This window comes from Fukomys damarensis, unplaced genomic scaffold, assembly GCF_012274545.1.
Source record: "Fukomys damarensis isolate Sample0158 unplaced genomic scaffold, DMR_v1.0_HiC HiC_scaffold_22, whole genome shotgun sequence".
Taxonomy (NCBI): Eukaryota; Metazoa; Chordata; class Mammalia; order Rodentia; family Bathyergidae; genus Fukomys; species Fukomys damarensis.
The window spans coordinates 23,380,373-23,400,602 of record NW_022900934.1 but is presented as its reverse complement, the minus strand read 5'-3'; the positions used below and the strand labels follow the sequence as shown (position 1 = coordinate 23,400,602).

At 50.8% G+C, this 20,230-nt stretch overlaps 1 protein-coding gene across 1 annotated transcript in view; it reads left to right on the top strand.

Annotated features, from left to right (window-relative positions):
• Cep250 (centrosomal protein 250) overlaps window positions 1-16,070 on the top strand; it is a 48,230-nt gene extending 32,160 nt beyond the window's left edge. Inside the window, exons 22-32 of the mRNA XM_033767103.1 lie at window positions 1,560-1,698; window positions 2,420-2,762; window positions 3,325-3,446; window positions 4,562-4,682; window positions 6,016-6,137; window positions 6,877-9,444; window positions 12,223-12,318; window positions 12,485-12,640; window positions 13,087-13,188; window positions 14,128-14,190; window positions 15,335-16,070. Of these exons, the coding sequence (XP_033622994.1) occupies window positions 1,560-1,698; window positions 2,420-2,762; window positions 3,325-3,446; window positions 4,562-4,682; window positions 6,016-6,137; window positions 6,877-9,444; window positions 12,223-12,318; window positions 12,485-12,640; window positions 13,087-13,188; window positions 14,128-14,190; window positions 15,335-15,598 (4,096 nt within the window). The 3' untranslated portion in view covers window positions 15,599-16,070. The remainder of the gene's footprint in view (window positions 1-1,559; window positions 1,699-2,419; window positions 2,763-3,324; window positions 3,447-4,561; window positions 4,683-6,015; window positions 6,138-6,876; window positions 9,445-12,222; window positions 12,319-12,484; window positions 12,641-13,086; window positions 13,189-14,127; window positions 14,191-15,334) is intronic.
• Window positions 16,071-20,230: the final 4,160 nt, after the last annotated feature.

Genomic DNA, 20,230 nt, shown 5'->3' with positions numbered 1-20,230 from the left:
TTTTTGAGACAGGGTCTTACTATGTGGCCCAGGCTGGCCTCAAATGCCTCAGCCTCTCCCAAGTGCTGGGATTATGGGTGTGTATCACCACACCCAGTGAGAGACCTACTTTGGAAAGTTGTGAGGGAAGGCCTTCCTCAGGGGCATTACTTAAACTGAGCACTGTAGGATGAAATGGAGCCACTCATGCAAAGGGGTGAAGAAGGGTGCTATACAGCAGCAATAGAAATTATGCACATGCTCGGAAGCCCTGAGGCAGATAGATGAAAGCTTACAATGTTTGGTAAAACTCAGGGTGTAGTGTAACTGGATTATGTGAATGAGGCCAGCTGGACACCTCCACACCATTTAAATGTTGTGGGTCATGGCAAGGAGTTTGTAGATGAAGTTTCATAGGAAACCACTAGAGGATTTCAAACAGAAAAAGTCATATAATTCTATTGACTGACTGATTGATTATAATACTGGTAATTAAACCCAGGGCCTCTGAACTGAGCTATATTCTCATCCCATTTTATTGTCTCTTTTGAGGCAAGATCACACTTTTGAGCTTGATCAGCCTGGGCTTGAACTTGCAATCTTCCTGCCTCAGTATTCCAGAGTGCTGAAATTCCAGGCCTTCCCCACCATGGCTGCACATAGTCCAATTTGTGATGTATTAGAAAGGACAGCTGGGCATGGTGGCACATAACTATAATCCCAGCACTTGGGAGGATGAGGCAGGAGGATTGCTGCAAGTTCAAGGCCACCCTGGGCTACATAGAGAGAACCCGTCTCAAGAACAAAGAGAGGGGCCAGAGGTTTAGCTCAGTGGTTCCATCACCTGCCTCAAAAGCGCAAGGTCCTGAGTTCAATCCCCAGTACCAAAAGAAAAAAAGAACAGAGGAAAGGGGGACAGTAATGGCATAAAGATATCACAGGTGACATAAGACCATTCAAAAAGGAGAAGAGTATGCATTCTCAGTGATACAGGAGTCAGAGAAGGGACAGATTCTTTTGGTGATGACCCTCAGGGGCAGAAAGACAAATCAGGAGGCTGGTACAGGTGTCCAGATAAGGGATACTAATACTGCATCAGGGTAACTAGTGGAAGGGGAGGAATCAAGGGATGTAAGGGAGTTAGGGTGAAGCCATTCTATGCAGACATGGATTGGATGTGGGACGAGTGAAGGGGAACTGTGAAGTGGTCAAGGTTTCTATGTGGGGGCATAGTGTGGACGGAGGTGCCATTAACTGAGCTTGGTAACATAGGAGGTGAGTGGGCCAGGAGTTGGAGGTACAGAGAGAACAGGAAGATTTGGACGTGTTGACTTCGAAGTACTTGCATAGAGGTATTTGCCAGAGAAGAAAAAACTGTGAAGTTGAAATGAGGCACCATATATATGAAGTACCTAGGAGCATTTAGTAGGTGCTCAGATGGGTTCAGTTTTATTGATACACTATAAGCACTATCATTACTATTTCTATTTTAATTCTTTATGCTTTGATTAGGTCAGCTCAGAAGGCAGCTTCTCACTCCCTGAGAGAATGATCTAACTCTCTCACCTCTTTCCTTCTAGCCTGACTCAGTCACTGGTGGAAAAGGAACAGAGACTCCTTGTTTTGCAAGAAGCTGACTCTGTTCAACAGCAAGAACTGAGATCCCTACACCAGGACATGCAGAAAGCCCAGGAAGGGCAGAAGGAGCTCAGTGCCCAGGTATCTCCCACTAAGCCAGTACTGGGCAGGCTGGGGGCTGGGGAACATGACCTAGAGACGAATGGCTGCTGTAGGGAACCTAACAGCCTGGAACATGGTGCCCAGGTACACCTGATTCATCCACGAATGTGCCTGGTGTGGTTGACAAGGTGCTGCAGGAGGAATAGAGCAGCAAGAAATATTCCAGATCAAGCAGGCAAGGGGACTCCAGAGGCTTAGTCTGCTCACAGTGGCCCCTCAGCCTGGTCCAGAGGAGAGATGGGACTGGGAGGGGAATGGGTAGGGGAGCTAGCAATGGACAAGGGCACTGGTCTGCTATTGGTCCTGAGTTTGCCAGCCCTACTACTTCCTAGTTGTATGAGCATTAGGTTCTTCATCCATAAACTACAGCAATGAGTCTTAGCCACGACAGCAAGATGTAAGCATGGTCAGGAACACAATAAATATGGTGATGGTCTTAGGCTTAGGGTTTCAGAGTAGAGTTCTAATGAGAGCAGAAAGCTGACAGTCTGCTTGGGAATCCAGGTCAGAAGCCATTAGCGTGGCCTGGGCCTTGGTGTCAGAGTAAAGGAATACTCATTTCAGCCCTCCCTACCTGCTACAGCTGAGCCTGTTCAAATCCTCCCAGGTTGAGACCAGCTTTGTCCAGGCATGGAGTGGGATCAGGCCTGGGAGGTCTAAGGAGACCCAGCTCAGAGTGAATCCTCTTCCTCCCTGATAGGTGGAATTACTGAGGCAGGAGGTCAAGGAGAAGGAGGCTGACTTTGTGGCCCAGGAAGCACAGCTGCTGGAGGAGCTGGAGGCCTTGCGGATCACGGAACAGCAGCTACGAGCTTCCTTGTGGGCCCAGGAAGCCAAGGCCGCCCAATTGCAGCTGCGACTGCGCAGCACAGAGAGCCAGCTGGAGACACTGGCCGCTGAGCAGCAGCCTGGGGCCCAGGCCCAGGCCCAGCTGGCCAGCCTCTACTCTGTTCTGCAGCAGGCCCTGGGGTCTGTCTGTGAAAAGAGGCCTGAGCTGAGGGGTGGGGGAGACTCTGCCCCCTGCCTCTGGGTCCCTGAGCCAGGTGAGGCAGCTACAAGAGCTAAGTCCTTTGGGCCAAGGATAGGCCTAGCCCCAGGGAGAAAGAGAGAGGAGTGTAGTTCCTCAGACAGTATTGCATCAAGGTTAGGCCCACAGGCTCTGGAATTAATTTTAGATGAGTTTGAACCCCCAGGGTTACCTTGAGGATAAATGAGTTGGGTCTTGAGTAACTCTGCAAACTATAAACCCTGACCACAGTGTGGTTTCATTTTGTATAATTTTTCTCCACCACTTGCTAGCTATGTATCCTTGGGCAACTCACCTAATTTCTCTGAGCTTGATTTTTCTCAATTATAAAATAGGATATTAAAAGTATTTACCTCAGGGGTTTTCTAAGGAGTTCATGTAAACAACTCACGCAGTTCCTAGCATCATCTAGTGCCCACTACAGTGCCTGCCGCATAGAAAAGCAGAAGGCATGTGATGACTGAACGGCTACTTTTTGAGAACTAGCCGGTGCAGAGGCCAAGGCTGGGTCTGGGTAGTGATGGCTGTTTCTTTGCATAGTGGCAGTCAGATGAAGAGGGCTTTCCTCTTTTGTCCAGATAAAAATGGAGCTAGGAGCCTCTTTAAGAGCGGGCCTCTCCTGACTGCTGTCTCAGCTGAGGCCGTGGCATCTGCCCTGCACAATCTTCACCAAGACCTGAGGAAGACACAGCAAGCCCGGGTATGTTGTCTGCCCTCCTTTTTTAAAAGTTATTCTCCTCCTCCTGAAAAGCCTGACACAGACTCACGAAGCTGTTGGACTGCTTTTCTTCTGAGATCAAGATGGGATGAGTTCCCCTTCTAATCACTTACGACCTGGCAACTATGATTAAAGCATTGGACTCCCCTGGACCTTGCTTTCACTTTCAGAGGAGGAGGATAATGCCTGCCCCACAGGTTATTTTGAGGATAAATAGGTGGTGTTTTGAGGAGCTCTGCAAACTATAATCCCTGAACAGTCTGGTTTTGTTTTGCATAAATTTTCCCTCAGCTGTGAATTTATTCTTGGAAACCTAGCAAGTTGGGGACCACTGATACTTGAGTTTGCTATTTAGGGAACATTTAAGGCCTAAGACTAAACAAAAGATCCCTCAATCCCAACTCACCCTGAACCTATCAGTCAGTACAAACTGACTGCCACCTATATGCCAGCCATTGTCACTTGGAGATGTGAAAAAGAAAGACCTGAGAGCTGCCCTCCGGAGGCCGTGATGTCATGGGGAACCAAACTGCATTTTTTCTTTCCCCCCAGTACTGAGAATCGAACCCAGGGCCTTTGCACTGAGCTACGTCTTAGCCCTCTTTACTTTTTGAGAAAGGATCTAAATCACTAAGGTACCCAGGCTGAACTGGAAATTGCAGCTTTCCTGTTTTTGGTTTCCCACAGTTCTGGGATCAGAAGCATGAGCCATCACACCTGGTCCAAAACCAATTGAATTGACTGTGTCAGTAACAGCCACAGGTGATGGGCTTCAGAACTATGAGGAAGGGCAGTCCATTCTGGCTCAGGGAGGGGCAGGCAAGAGGAGGAGGAGACCCTCAGGCTAAGCTTTGAAGTAGGTGTTTGGGAGGAAAGAGGTGTGCCCTGGAACAGCACCATGAGCAATTCTGTTTCCAAAGTCATAGGGCAGAAGGGCTTCGCGCTCACTTCTGGGAGCTACATGCATGTGAGTTCAGCAGTCTGGGAGAAGGGCAGGGGTGACAGACCACCCCAGAGGCTGAGAGTGAGGAGCACGGTTGAGCCTGTCTGGGCCAGCTTTGTGGTAGCCGGAGAACTCACCTGCCTTCCTTTCCCAGGATGACCTGAGGGATCAGGCCCAGAAGATGTCACAGCGGCTGACTGATGCCGAAGTTGAGAAGACCCAGGTCCACTCAGAGTTGCAGGACATAAAGAGACAGCTCTTTCAGAGCCAGGAAGGTGAGCCGCACAGGGAGGCAGGAAGATTTAGAGGGAGGACAGGTGGGAACCCAGAGGGGGCAGGAACAGCCTAGCAGATGCTCTTCATATTGTTTACCCACACTGTGAGGTGGTTTTTGTTTCTTTGGGGTTTTTTTTTTGTACCAGTGATCGAACTCAGGACCTTGAGATTGCTAGGCAGGCAGCAGCATCACTGAGCTACCTCCCTGGGCTGTGAGATGGTATTTAAGGTATCTCTGAAGAGGCTCTTTGGGGTATCCTTTTGCTTTTCTTAGCCTTTGAGGGCTACCCTGGAAGAAGGGATTTGAAGCAAGATTTGATAAACTGAGATAAGGAGATAGCTAGGCTTCCTTTTCCTGTCTCTGTGGGAGATTTTTAAAAATAACCTGACAGTTGAGGTGGCCCACACCTGTAATCCCAGCAAGAGACTGAGGCAAGAGGATCTCCTTCAGTTCAAGACCAGCCAGGGCTACTAGTGAGTTCAATCTGAACTACATAATGAGACCTTGTCTAAAAAACAAAAACAAAAAACAAGGCTAAGTGTAGTGGTGCCTATAATCCCAGCACTCAGAGGCTGAAACAAGATTACTGTGAGTTTGAGACAAGCCTGAACTGCATAGCAAGACCCTCACTCAGAAATAAAATAAACTTTTTTTGTCACTTATCTGTGTTACTTATTTTTATCATTTCCAGCTGTATACTCAAGATTAGCCTTGGATTGTGCTTTCTTGGGAGGCAGCAAGGAACAGGGTTCAGATCTGTACCTCACCCAAGAGCTGGAAAGGGTGGGGGGACGACTTGGAAAGGAAAGGAGAGGGCAGGGTCTTGAGGTTTGAATTTCTACTGTAGAAGAGGACAACTTGAGGCATGTGTCTAGGCCTTTTTGAGACTATTTAAGGGCTCCCTGAGACCCATACAAATAGTTCTAGACCTTGAGGTATCCTACAGAAATGAGGGGCAGTAAGCAGAGCCACCAGGGTCTCTTAAGAACCTCTACGCATCACCAGGGGACTGGAAGGGACCTCTGATGTTGGCTGGTTTAACTTGTCTGGACTCCGTCCTTGAGGATTTCTGTGTAATCGGGATGAGTAAGAGTTAGCATAATGAGAGTTAGGTGGCAGTAGACACAGGCAGGAGTCTGGAAGCAGCAGGGAACCTAAGCAAACAGGAACAGCTGGCAGATGGTGATGATTTAGGATGCTGGATATAATCCTCTCCTCGTCAGCCTTCTTCCTCTTTGATTCTCTTCCGCATCCTCCATCTGTCTCTACACCCCTGTGTTCTCCCATCGCCTACTTTGGGCCTGACTCCACTTCCTCTGCTCTTCCCAAAGAGAAATCCAAGTGGGAAGAAAAACAGAATTCCCTAAAATCTGAGCTGATGGAACTTCATGAAACTGTGACATCCTTAAAGAGTCGCCTTCGGCAAGCAGAGATACAAAGAATGGAGGCCCAGGTAAAGTGATAAGGGATTGCCCTCAAGAGCCATACCTCGGGCTGGGGATTTAGCTCAGTGGTTCCTGCTGCCTGCCTAGCTAGCTCAAGGACCCAAGTTCAATCCCCACCACCACCACCCAAAAAAAAAAAAACACACTTCATCTGGGCATGGTGGCACATGCCTGTAATCCCAGCACTCAGGAGGCTGCGGCAGGAGGATCACTGTGAGTTCGAGACCAGCCTGGGCTACATAGTTTGTTCCAGGTCAGTCTCAACTACATAGTGAGACCCTGTCTCAAAACACCAAAAAAAAAAAAAAAAAAAAAAAGACCACACCTCAGGGCTCAGGCTCGAGCTTTAAGACCCACCTCAACTTGTGGTCACATGTACATCTTCCTTCAGCACAAGGCTCAGCTCTTCTGATTATCCCCAGGTCCCTAAGGGCCATTATTAAGGTCATAGAAATCCTCCTCTAGTTATTCTTTCTGAATTGAGGTTTGGATTTTTGTCCCTTGGTCTGAAGGACCAGAGTCTGAGATCACTCGTTTGTACCAGCCATTTCCTATGGATCTAATAGAGTCCCGGGAGGTGCTCGGGACACTTTTTTAATAGGATCAGTTTAAGTGGAGCACATCACTTATTTTGCCCAAGTCCCTGCCATAGCTGGTGCCACAAAATAAGGAAGAGTTAGGCTGGTGTTGGGGTAAGGTATCAGAGAAGTCTTACTGTCTATGGTGGCTTTGCCTCTTGTTTTCCAGAATGAGCGAGAGTTGCTTTGGGCAGCCAGAGAGGACCTGACGGCCCAGGTGGAGCATCTGCAAGCAAGTGTTGCAGAAGCCAGGGCTCAGGCAAGTGCTGCTGGGGTCCTGGAAGAAGATCTGAGGTCGGCTCGCTCAGCACTGAAAATGAAAAATGAAGAGATGGAGAGTGAGCGAGAGAGAGCACAGGCTCTGCAAGAGCAGGGCGAGCTGAAGGTGGCCCAGGGGAAGGCTCTGCAGGAGAACTTGGCTCTGCTGGCCCACACCCTATCTGAGAGAGAAGAGGAGGTGAAGACTTTGCAGGGAGAAATCCAGGAACTGGAGAAGCAGCGGGAAATGCAGAAGGCTGCTCTGGAACTGCTGTCTCTGGACCTGAAGAAGAGGAACCAAGAGGTGGATCTGCAACAAGAACAGATTCAGGAGCTTGAGAAGTGTAGGTCTGTCTTAGAGCACCTGCCCATGGCAGTGCAGGAGCGAGAGCAGAAGCTAACTCTGCAGAGGGAGCAGATCAAAGAGCTGGAAAAGGATAGGGAGACCCAGAGGAATGTCTTGGAGCGTCAGCTTCTAGAGCTGGAGGAGAAGACCCAAGTAATTGAGTCCCAGAGAGGACAGATTCAGGATCTGAAAAAGCAATTGGTAACTCTGGAATGCTTGGCCTTGGAGCTGGAGGAAAGCCATCACAGACTGGAGAGCCAGCAGAAGGTGATTGAGGAGCTAGAGGGCCAGCGGGAGATGCAGAGGGTGGCTCTGACCCACCTCACACTGGACCTGGAAGAAAGGAGCCAGGAGCTGCAGGTGCAAAGCAGTCAGATCCATGAGCTGGAGAGCCACAGCACTGTTCTGGCAAGAGAGCTGCAGGAGAGGGACCAGGAGGTGAAGTCCCAGTGTCAGCAGATTGAGGAGCTGCAGAGGCAGAAAGAGCATCTGACTCAAGACCTTGAGAGGAGGGACCAGGAGCTGCTGCTGCAGAGGGAAAGGATTCAGGTCCTGGAAGACCAGAGGACACGGCAGACCAAGATCCTAGAGGAAGACCTGGAACAGATCAAACTGTCTTTGAGAGAGCGCAGCCGGGAGCTGGCTTCTCAGAGGCAGTTGATGCAGGAGCGGGCAGAGGAAGGAAAGAGCCCTAGTAAAGCACAGCGTGGGAACTTGGAGCACATGAAGCTGATTCTGCGGGATAAGGAGAAGGAGGTGGAGTGCCAGCAGGAGCACATCCAGGAACTCCAGGAGCACAAGGACCAGCTGGAGCAGCAGCTCCAGGGCCTGCATAGGAAGGTGGGTGAGACCAGCCTGCTCCTGACCCAGAGAGAGCAAGAGATAGTGACTCTGCAGGGGCACCTGCAGGAAGCCAAGGAACAAGGGGAGCTGAAAGAGCATTTGCTTCAGGGTCGGCTGGAAGAGGCCCAGAGGGCCCTGGCCCAGAGGAACCAGGAACTTGAGGCCCTGCAGCAAGTTCAGCAGCAGACCCAGGCCCAGGAAGAGAGCATGAAGGAGAAGGCCAGTGCACTCCAGGCAGCTCTGGAACAGGCCCACGGGACGCTGAAGGAGCATCAGGGGGAGGTGGAGGAGCACAGGGAGCATGTGCAGAAGCTCCAGGAAGAGCTGGCAGTGGAAGGACGACGGGTACAGGCCCTGGAGGAAGTGTTGGGAGACCTAAGGGCTGAGTCTCGGGAACAAGAGAAGGCTCTACTGGCCCTTCAGCAACAGTGTGCTGAGCAGGCACAAGAGCATGAGGTAGAAGCAAGGGCCCTGAAGGACAGCTGGCTACAGGCAAAAGCCACACTCAAGGAACAGGACCAGGAGCTGCAGGCTCTGCGGGCAGAAAGGCAGTCCCTCCGGCATCAAGAGGCAGCTCTGCAAGAGGCCTTCAGCAAGGCCCAGGTTGCGCTGCAAGAGAAAGAACAGTGTCTTCTTGAGCAAGCAAAACTGAGCCACAGCCTGGAGGCAGGCACTGCCACCTTGCAGGCTGCCCTGGATGCCTGCCAGGCTCGTGCCCAGCAGCTGGATGAGACTGTTAGAATGCGGGAAAGTGAAATCCAGGAGCAGGATCTCCAACACCAGGAGGACATGCAACAGCTCCAACGGGTGCTTGCCCAGAAGGATGAAGAGCTGAAGCATCATCGGGAACAGGGGCAGTTTCTGGAGAAGTGTCTGGCCCAAAGGAGCGAAGAGAATGAGGTCCAAGAGAAGCAGAGTCTGGAGCAAGAGAAAGAAGAGGTGCGGGACCTTCGCGAGAGCCTAAGGGAGCTGCAGCTGACTCTAGCCCAAAAGGAAGAAGAGATCCTGGAGCTTAGGGAGGCCCTGCAAAGGAAGAACTTGGCAGCCTCTCCTCCGAGCCACAAAGCCTTTCCAGTGGAGGAGCCATCTCCAACACTGAATTGGGACTTAGAGCGACTTCAAGTAGCCCTGAGGCAGACGGAGGCCAGGGAGATTGAGTGGAGGGAGCAGGCCCGAGACTTGGCGCTGAACCTGGCTCAGAGCAAGGCCAGTGTCAGCAGTCTGCAGGAGGTAGCCATGCTCCTACAAGCCTCTGTGCTGCAGCGAGACTCGGAACGGCAGAGGCTGCAGGTGAGTCACTCCAGGGGAATAAGGGCTGGGGACCCATTGGGCTGACCTCAGAGGCTGCCTTTCATCCCAGACCTTGTGGCACCTCAGAGGATGTAAGAAAGCTGAGATCATGAGCACCCACCATAAGCAGAGCTCAAGCTACAGTGCTGGTCTGTAAGCCAACCACAGTCCCTGCCCTCGGAACTAGTCTAGATGAGCAACTACATGCAGGCGGTCATTGCCCAGTAGAGAAGTGTCAGGTAGTCCAAGCATGCTGGAAGGACACCCAGCCTCTCCTGGGGCTGAATCCCAAAAGGCTTCCTGGTAAAAGTGGGGTTGAGGATTAGATCTGAAGGGACCAATTGGGAAGTAGCCAAGCACAGAGGGGAGCTGAGCTTTCTGGGGAAGTGGATGAAGAGAAACAGAGACATAGGAGGTTCTGGGCATCTGGGACATAGAAGGACGGCTGGTAAGAGAAGGGAGGATAGCAGAGGCCACAGCACTCAGAGATTATAAGTCATCCAAAGACCTGGGACTCTAGCAGGAAGGTTTGGGGCAAGGAATTGATATGATCAGAGATAGTTCAAAAAGATCACTCAGGCCAGGGATTTAGCTCAGTGGTTCTGGTGACTGCCTCTCAAGCACAAGAACCTGAGTTCAATCCCCGGTACAAAAAAAAAAAAAAGATCACTCAGGCTACCATGAGGAGCTACAGCAGATCTGGGGTGCCAGTGGGGAGAATGTAATAGGAGTCTTGGGGAGAGGTGGAGACCTAAGATGGCATAGATCTGAGGGTTCATGGGACTCCTAAACATTGATTGACTGATAGGAGAAATAAAGAAAGGGCAAAAAGTCAAAGACAACACAGGGGTTCTGCCCATGAAGATGTAAAAAGCCGGCAAAGGAAGAAGGATGGAATTAAGAGTTCAGTTTGGGAATGGTGTGAGGCACCCGTGGTTAGGTACAAGGCAAAATGTCCAGCAGCAGCTTTGCAAAGGGGCCTGAAGTTGAAGGATGAGACGGGGCCCTGATACTTTGACACCATCAGCCGTTAGGAACGTGTGGCTCTGGTAGGTGGAATGCTGAGGGAGAGAGGAAGGGGGTTCAGGATAGGACGTTAGGGTTTAACATGTAACCTCAAGGTCAAGCACCATGCCTTAGTCCTTTGCAACCCCAGTGCTGGGCATAAGACATGCAGAGAGTTGGCAGTCTGGAAAACTAGGCTGGCCCTGAGTGTAGACAGGCATCCTTTCTTTCTCCAAGAGAAACTCAGTCCATTTTTCCAGGCGACTTGACTACACCTGGTCCCTTGACTGAACCCCAGGGAACCCCTCCTGTATCTCAGACACAGAACCCCCAAGGGACTGGCCTTCTGGGACCTTACAGAGCTCTGCTCTTATTAAAGGAAAAGGCATAGGGAAGAAAGTGCATTTGTGAACTGTGGATTCAAGTTCCTGGGTCAGAAGGCGGTTCTGTACTTTTCTTAGCTATGTGACCCTGGCTAAATGCCTTCACTACTCTGACCCTTGGCGTTCTCATCGATAAGATCAGAAATGATAGTAAGAGGTGAACACTGCACTTCAAGTGCTTAGGGGGAAAGCAATCAATAGAACTCCTTGCCTATTTCCAGGCCATTGGCACACCCACCTCCCACCCCCGCACTCAAAGGCATCTTTTCGATCCAGTCCTTCATTGCAGCAGTACCATTTCATATGCCAGGCACTGTTACCTCACTTTCTTCCTCTGTCCTGAAAAGGAACTGCTGGGCCGGGGATTAAACTCAGTGGTACCGTGCCTGCCTCAAAAGTACAAGGTCCTGAGTTCAAGCACCAGTACTGGGGGCAAAAAAAAGAAGGGACTGCTAATATGCTCATTTTACAGCTGAGAAATGGTAGAGAGGTTAATTTGTCCAAAGGTGTACCTGGTAGCTGGCTGAGAAAAGTTAGAGCTAATAGTCTGACTTGAGAGCTCGGGCTTTTTTGTTGTTTGTTTTTGTTTAGTGGTATTAGGTATTGAACCAAAGGCCTGCACTGAGCTACATCCCCAGCCCTTTTTTTAGGGGGAGGGGGTTTGAGTTCACTATGTAGCTCATACTTGAACTCACTGTGTAGCCCAGGCCAGTCTCAAACTCACAGCAATCCTCCTGCCTCAGCTTCATAAATGCTGAGATTGTACGCATGTACTGGTATTGAGTTCAGTCTTTTGATTGCTCAGTTCATCTTTCCAAGACACCTTCCATCACACTGTGCACTTTTATCTTCCTGTCATTCTTCTTGACCATTATTAAGAAATAGGATGACTAGGAACCAACTAGCATTTGGTTGCCCTCTTCATCCAATGAGCTTTAACCCCACAACCTTGACCCATGTCTCTTGGAGCATGTGGCCATTTTGTAAATGAGGAGTTTGGGGTTTGGAGAAGCTTTCTGGTTTGAAATGAGCTTATATTTTAACCAAGTCTTATAGCGAATAAGTGGTGATGTAGCACCCAGCTCTGGATGACTCAAGTCTGCTCTTTCCAGAGCTGCTTTGCCTTATGTGAGTCCTAAGATGGGCTGGAGTCTCTGGTCCTGGCTCAGTGCAGGCTGACTGTGAATCCTTGCTCCTTGAGAGGATCTGTCTGCTCCTTTGTTCTATCCATCTGGAAAATGAAGGTCCTAGACTAGAATAGCTCAGAGGCTACGGGAGAACAGACTGTACCCTGGTGAGGAAATGGTGTTTATGAGGTTGGAGGGTGGGAGGCGGCTCTGGATGTGAAGTTGACGTGGCCAGATTTTGTTCTGTACCCCCCATATCTCAGGAGGAGCTGGAGCTCGCCAGGCACGCTCTGGAGGAGGAACAGCTCCACAGCCTGCACCCAGCCAGCAGAGCAGAGCGGAGTGTGCAGCCCGGAGAGGTGAGCCGGGGATTGGCAGGGACCGATGGCCCGTGAAGGAGCTCTGTCCCTTCCTGTGAGAATCGGGTCCCTGATGCCTAGACCAGCCATGTTGTTCCCTTCACCTTCCGTCTGTTCCCCACGTGTCTGCAGGGCTACCCAGGTGAGTCTCAGGTCTTCCCCACAGGTCTCGGCAGTGGAGGCTGAGCCCAATTCTGCAACAGAGGAGAAGCAGCCATGGAGACAAAGGCTGGAGCACCTACAGCAAGCAGTAGCCTGGCTGGAGATTGACCGGAGCAGGCTGCAGCACCACAACACCCAGCTTCGGACCACCCTGGAGCAGGTCAGTCGTGCCTGCTGACCTCAGCTCCAGCGCTGGAGTCTGTCTCCACTTCTCAGGGCAACCTCCAAGTCCAGCTGCTGCTTTTTTTGTTTTTTGGAGGTGCTGTGAATCAAACCCAGGGCAAGTGCTGTACACTGAGCCCCCGTTGCCTGTTTCTGAAATAAAATTCAACTGGAGCACAGCCATGCCTTGTCTATGGCTGCTTGCTCACTTCAGCACTGGAGCTGAATAGTGGTGACAGACCTGGGATGGCTCACACAGCCTAGAGTACTTACTACAAGAGGCAGCCAGTCTCCCCTGCCCCAGGCACTTCTTTGTGCTCGGACTGCCTGAGCTGTGCTTTCCCTAACCTTGGCATCTCTGCCCCTGATTGCTGACCCTTTGCCCCACCTGCGTGCTTATACTGGCCCCACTCCAAGACCTGGTTGTCACTTGTCTCTTGGCAGGTGGAACGAGAGCGGAGGAAACTCAAGAGAAATTCCATGCGCACGTCCCAGGGAGGAGCCCTGGAGGTCGCTGAAGCCATGGCCTCGTCACCCACACAGCAGGTTTCTCTCTTTTCCCTGCCTGCCCTCCAGCCCGCTGCCTTGCATATTCCAGGCCACCCTACCCAGCAAGCCAGGCCCTCCAGCCAGTGCAGAGGGCCCTGCCTCACTGGAGTCTGCCCCACTTAGCACAGCTCAGGCTGGCCTTACCCTGAGAAGCAGGCCCAAGTGTAGTTGGTGGGGTGGCGTTATGGCTAGTGGCCCTGCATTCTAGGAGTTCCCAAGCCTCAGGCTCACCCAGGGACAGGATTCACAGGGCTCTGGACAGAATCCCTGGCCTACGGAGAAGTGTCTTGGGGTGCTTACCAGCTCTTGACGTGCCTAGGAGCTCCATCATGGCTTTGCAGATTTCTTAGATGTTCTTATTACTGTTTGTAAGATTGCAGTTCGTAGTGTTTCCTGGGAGCAGAGTCCCTTTTCCTGGTAAGGTCTCTGGGGTAGACCCCCTACACTATCACTTTTTCAGCTGAAAAATGCCCATCAGTAGCTGCAGCCTTGCAGCCTGGTGGAGAGGGGCTGTTTCTGATAGCTGAGTGTCTCCAGCTCTCCATCCCCCTTCCTTTAATGGCAGCATCCCAAAGGCAGGTGCAGTGTCTTTCTTCCCTTCTCCAGCCTCAGCTCACAGTCTAGGGCTGGCATAAAACAGATACATGGCCTACTTCTGTTAAATATAGAAGTACCTCAAAGAAGCAAATTGCATCCGGGCCTTTTGAATGTTCAGCATCGGGTCTCCATGGTGGCACCCATTATGCTGGTGTGAGCTCTCCTGGGCCTCTCCTTGCCCTGAGACCACGCCCCATAAAGGTTCGGTCTGAGTTCGGGGATTTCTGGCCCACAGTCCTTGCCTAGACCCCCAGGTCTATGAGGAGATAGCTGAAGGATACTGTAGTGCCCCTGAGTGTGACTCCTCATTCCAGCAAGACTGGTATTTGTCTTCCTTAGGATGGACAAGGAGGACAGAGGGGCTCCTCAGACACCAAGCATATGGTTGAACTGCAGAAAGAGGTATGTTCTGGAAGGACCTATTTTCTAAGCCTCTTTCCCACCCTTGCACTCAAGACTTTAGGCTCTGCTGCTGGTTGGCCCTTTGTACACCTCCCACGGAGAGAGGGCAAGTACTTCCAGACTTCAGAGAACCTCAGCCTCCACAGGAGGCAAGAAGGGCTGCAATCCCAACTCTTCCTGGAGCGGGAGTGGGCAGAAAGCATGATCCAGATTCCTGCTCAGGAAGGGGACAGAGGAGCAGACAAGATTCTAGGACAGATTACAGCGAGCAGAACCATGCTGGCCTCCTCTGCCTGGTGGCTGGTGACAGTCCTGCTTGCAAGGACACAGCTACAGCTCGGGTTGAGCTGCCACACTAAGGGAAACTACATCTAGTGCCTTCTTGCCTTGCAGGTCTCACCTCCAGTTTTTCTCTCGATGCCCAGGAGTAATAAGCATGGAATTTTTATTTCTGAGCCTGTTTCAGAACCTGACTCTGTAGCTTGACCCCACTGTTACTTTGAATTATTTTTAGCTCTTACAGGGCAGTTCTAGGCGTGGTCCTGGCAGATGAGCAAGAGAGGCCCCAGGATGAAATTAGAAGCACTTGGCTTCTTAGATCTGTACCCTAGGTGCCTCTTGACCCCCCACCCCAGTCCTGGACCATCCTGAGTTCCCGGCAGCTTCCCTCCTGCTTGTTTCGCTATACCACTTTGGAAAATGGAAGGGTTAGTCAGGGAGTCTCAACCTGCTGCTCATTAGAAACACCTAGGGAGCTTTGAAAAAGTATTGATGTCCAGGCCTCACTCCAATCTAATTAAGTTGTTTGTTTGCTTGTTTGGTACCAGGAATCATTCTCAGACAGAATATACACTTAAAACCTGAGCATTTTATTGCATGAAACTGATCCTTTAATAAAATTGATGAGCAGTTTTGTTTTGAAGCTTGCTGTTTATGTCACCTGTGAAGCCAGGGTTCTAAATCACTGCATTCTCCGTGAGTCCTCAGAGACCTTCCCCCAAACCGCTAAAGCCCGATTCTGAGCTTCATGTATGTGGTAGAATTCATTCCAAGGTTGGGCAAGAGCCACAGAACAGAGAGCAAAGGAGTTGGGACAGCTTCAGGACCATCAATTGCTCTTCCTCTTGTTTTCCCTGCTCAACAGGTGGCCCTGCTGCGGGCCCAGCTGGCCTTGGAGCGGAAGCAGAGGCAAGACTACATTGCTCGCTCAGTGCAGACCAGTCGGGAGCTAGCAGGCCTGCACCACAGCCTGTCCCATTCCCTTCTCACGGTGGCCCAGGCCCCTGAGGCCACTGTCCTGGAGGCTGAGACCCGAAAACTGGATGAGTCCCTGACTCAAAGCCTGACATCTCCAGGACCAGTCCTGCTACACTCCCGCCCCGGCACTCCCCAGGCTACCCCCAGGTAGCAGCCACAGCCAGGGCAGGATACAGGCCCGCCTGCTGGAACACAGAAGACACAGGACTATAGAGGAGGTCATGGCCCCTCTACACGGCAACAGGTGTGCCAAAGGAAAGGTCCAGCTCTGTTAGCCCACCTGGGCCCCCAGGTCATCTGGCATTCACAGGAAGGGGACAGAAACCTGCACAGCAGGAGAGGGCCCCAGCTCACGTGGGAATGAGACCCATCACGTCACTGTCCTCTAGAGTCACGCGAGGAGTGCCCCCCACCAGCCCAGGGTATCTGCGGTCTTACAGCCTGATGAAACCTCTGCAGTCCACACCGGGCTGGGAGGCTTCAGTGACACCAACAGCATGTGGGTGTCCTCATCCAGCTGTGAGCACTTGATGCGGTAAGTGCAGGGAAGTTCATTGCCCTCTTGTCTGGAACTTACTGTCCCAGCAATTCACCTCATTCATGTTTCCCTTCAACAATAAACCCAGGCTCTTTGTATTAGTCCTCTGCTGTTGTCTCCTTTTGTTTTGCTGGGCAGTACATGAAGGGAATTAAGGAAGAATTTGCTTATTCCCATCAGGTATCGTGAACTTACTACATTCATGTCATGCTCTCTGATCCAAAGGTTACATACACAAGAAAAAGTTCCTGTCCACACAGAGTGTGAAGTCCAATCGATAACAGACTAACAACACCAGAGATTTAGCTCAGTGGCACCACGCCTGCCTCACAAGCTCAAGGTCCTGAGTTTGATCCCCAGTACCCAAAAACACTAACAAGCCAGGTGTGGTGGTACATGTCTGTGATCCCAGCACTCAGGAGGCTGAGGCAGGAGGATTGCTTTGAGTTCAAGGTCAGTTTAGGCTACGTAGTGAATTCAAGGCCAGCCTGAACTACGTAGCAAGACCCTGTCTTAAAAAAGCAAAAGAAAAAGGAATAGACATACTCATGAATAAGTCAGATGGTTCTTTGTACTGACTAATGCTGTGGAAATCCAGGGGACTAAGGAAGGGAGGTGTAAACTGCCTCTTGAAGGATGGGAGGAATTGGGGTGCTGCTGGTGGTCTGGCTGTAGAAGCAGGTAGGGGCCAAGTTTGGGGCATGGATTATAGAGGTCTCTAGTTCTAACTCACAGACATGAAGAACCACCAAAAGTTCCTGAATAAAAACAAATTCTGAGCCCCTAAAACAGTTCATTTTTGGCATAGATAACATCTCTGGAGTTGAGAAGCTCTGTCTGGTTCTATTCCCCTTGATAGATAGTTGTCTGTGTGAATGTCCTCAAGGTGTCCCTCCTGAGCATATCAGCTGGAATTGTCCAAGAGTGTGTCAAGCCAGTCAGGAGGATGCACTGTTCCAGAACTTGTCACTTACGACCTGGGCCTGATGGACAGTTTGGATGGAACCCAGCTGATAGGGCTGAGACCCTTGTGACAACTTCAAAGCCTCAGAACAGATCTCTCTCAATGGAACAGTCTTCTTGCATGCCAGGCAAGCTCTTTGCCACTAAGTCACACCCCTAGCACCTTGGCAGTGCTCTTGTTCCGTGTTCTTAAGGTGGGATGAGAGTCCTGCTCCCATTCTTTCACTGAGCTGCCCATGATTTGTGCATCTGAGCAACAAACACACCATGTATGACCCAATCACCTTTCCTCTCTGGTTCAGGACTCCCAGCACCATGAAGGTAGAAAAGCTGCCTGGCATGAGTGTACCCGCTAGAGGGGAAGCTGGTCATGTGGGGTGAAGGGTGCATAATCAGAGGCTTCAGGGCAAGAGCAAGATCACCTTTACACCAAGAGGCCAAGAGCTGTCTGCTCCAGATCTGGAGCCCTTCCGGTCTTTCTGCTGGTGAAATCAGCAGTCCACACTAGGTCCAGAGGCTTTGGGGATTCCAGCAGCAGGTGGGTGCTATCCAGGCTGTGAAGACTGGGTACATTAAGTATATGGAGGTTCAGTTGCCCAGTCATGAAGCCCAGAGTGGCTCTCATTCTGCAGACACAGGAAAGCAAGTCAGAAAGGCTTTGGGCCTAGCCCAGCACTGCTCCTCACCCTGCTCCTGCCCCACCCAAGCAAAGTGTGGTGCCTATAGGTGGTTACCCATATTCCAAATATTCGAGATACCTCAGTTCCCACCACAGCGCAGGACTGGCCTGGGCCAGTATCGGGACCTGGCTATGCCAGTGGTCAGATGGAAAATTCCCTTACCCAGCTGGAATTTCTGTTGTGAATCTTGGTTCCTATAGAAAAGAGCACTGACTACTGATCGCTCATCCCAAGGCCCCAGTACACAGTAGGGACTGGTCCATTGGAGGAGGAGACCCGGCAGGGGATGGGGTGAAGGAGAGGATAGGCCCAGAGCTCAGCACTGAGCCTCACCAGCTCTAGAGATAGATCTGTTCCATTGGAACAGAGTTCCCCTGAAGTGCTCATCAAATCAGTCAGACTCAGCCTACCGGCAGAGTCAGGCTTTGCAGGTTTGGAGCCAGCTGCGGGTCTAGGACCTAGAGTAGGGCTGCCAGAAGTATCTGTAGGGGTGAGGAAGCAGCCCACAGGCAGGGTCCTCATTTAGTTTGGGACAGGGACAGATGACATCTTCAACTTCATGTCCTGCCTCCTTCTGAACTACCCTGAAGAATAGTGGCAAAGGTGCCGTGGGCAGGGCAGGAGAAAGAAGCAGGGAGCACGCCACGTGACATGGGGGCACAGGGATGCAGGCTCAACTCTGCTCACCACACTTAGCAGGCAAAGGAAAGCAAGAGTGACAAAAACATGGCGGCGGGGGGGTCGTTAGATGTCTTCATAGGACCTGAAATTTGGCTGGGGCAGAGACTTGAAGGTAAGATAGGGGCCAGAGTCAGAGGAGAAATGTCTCCACAAGGCTGTGAAATGTGTCCATCTGGGAGTGTGTAGGTGTTCTTTATTCCCAGGACATTGATTTGGAGTCAAGGAAGAGATGAGACTTTATTTATTTATTATTTAGGTACCAGGCCAAACTCAGGTGTCACTGAGCTACATCCCCAGTCCTAGGCCAGAATTATTATTCAAATTTGGCTCTCTCTTAATTACTACTACTCGTTGAAGACAGAGGGATCAGGGAAGGCTTTTACTGAGCACCAGGCTGACCATCCATATGTGGCCCCTGCATTGCCCATATTGGTTTCCTGTCAAGATGTCTCCTATACTTTGGCCTGCTCCAGCCCTCAAGTCAGATCCAAGGGGCCAAGGCTTCTGCAGCCTAGGAAGGGGCCTCATCACCAAGTCACATTGTGAGCTCCTGCGTTTAGGCTGTGTTGTAAGACAGCCTTCACCTTGGGACTCAGCCAGGGCCCAGGTGATAAGAGAGGGCTTCTCAGTCAATACAAAGGCAACAAGAATGACAAAGGGCAAGAAGCTGGGCAGGCTGTAGTGCTTCTCCCTGAGAGGGGCACAGTCTATTCCCAGCCAGGTTTAACCAGGGAGCAGAGTGGGAAGGAAAAGCCCTTTGGTCTTTCTTGAGGAAAGAATCCATGAGAAAACATTGTAATATGGTTAAAAATTCCATCCATCCCAACTATTTTCTGTGGTAATTTTCTTATTTAAAATGAAACAGGGGCGCTGGGCGTGGTGGCTCACGCCTGTAATCCCAGCACTCCAGAGGCTGAGGCAGGAGGATCGCTGTGAGTTCCAGACCAGCCTGAGCTACATAGTGAGTTCCAGGTCAGTCTCAACTACATAGTGAGACCCTGTCTCAAAAAAACCAAAAAGAAAAAAGAAACAGGAGCTAGGGATTTAGCTCAGTGGTTCCACAGCCTGCCTCACAAAGGTCCCAAATTCGATCCCCAGTACAAAAAAAAAAAAAGACTAGATGTGGTGGACCTCATGTGGGCATCACATGTGAATGGTCAGCTTGTCTGACATCCTAGCTGACAGGCAACTTCCATTTGTGCTTCTGTCCTCCGCATAGATAGGCTCTCCTGGGGGGCCTTTGGTCTGATTAGCATTCTCTCAGTAAAGGGATCACTTTCTCTGCTGTTCTAATCCATCCAGGGTGGCCCGGCAGATGAAAGATGTGTGTGTCAGCAGGATGAATCCTGTCTTATTCTGCATCCCCTCAATTCAACACCTAATGTGGCAGGCTGCCTCGGGAGCTGGGGGGAGAATGGAGCTCAGCCCCTCCAGGGTATATAGACTGTGGACACAGTAGGATAAATTCTTACAGTCACCTTGGAGCCCAAAACAGAGCATCAGCTAGCTGCTCCCCATCACGATGGAGGAAGAAGATTTCTCTGGTGCAGAACAAAGCCATGCAGACAAATACTCACCTCGGTTATCCAGCCAGTTAGCCTAGTTGTACACAAGAAAGAAGGGCAGAGGGCTGGCCTGAGGCTGTATCTTTCTTTCTTGTCTCCTCACCTCATTTTAACTATAGTATCTCTTACTCCTCTAGGGAACTGAATAGTTTTCCAAAATCTAAGAAAGAATGAGAGGTGGAAAAGTTTCACAAAACTCTAGAGACCTGGAAAAGTCCATCCGGTGTCCCCACTAAGCCACCATAGACTCTTCCTGGAGCACCTGGTGTCTTCCTCTGAAGTGACCCCTCCTCAGTCCCTCACAGAATATCTAGGAACATTGCTTCTATCACCTTGTCGATCAGAGCATGTGAAGT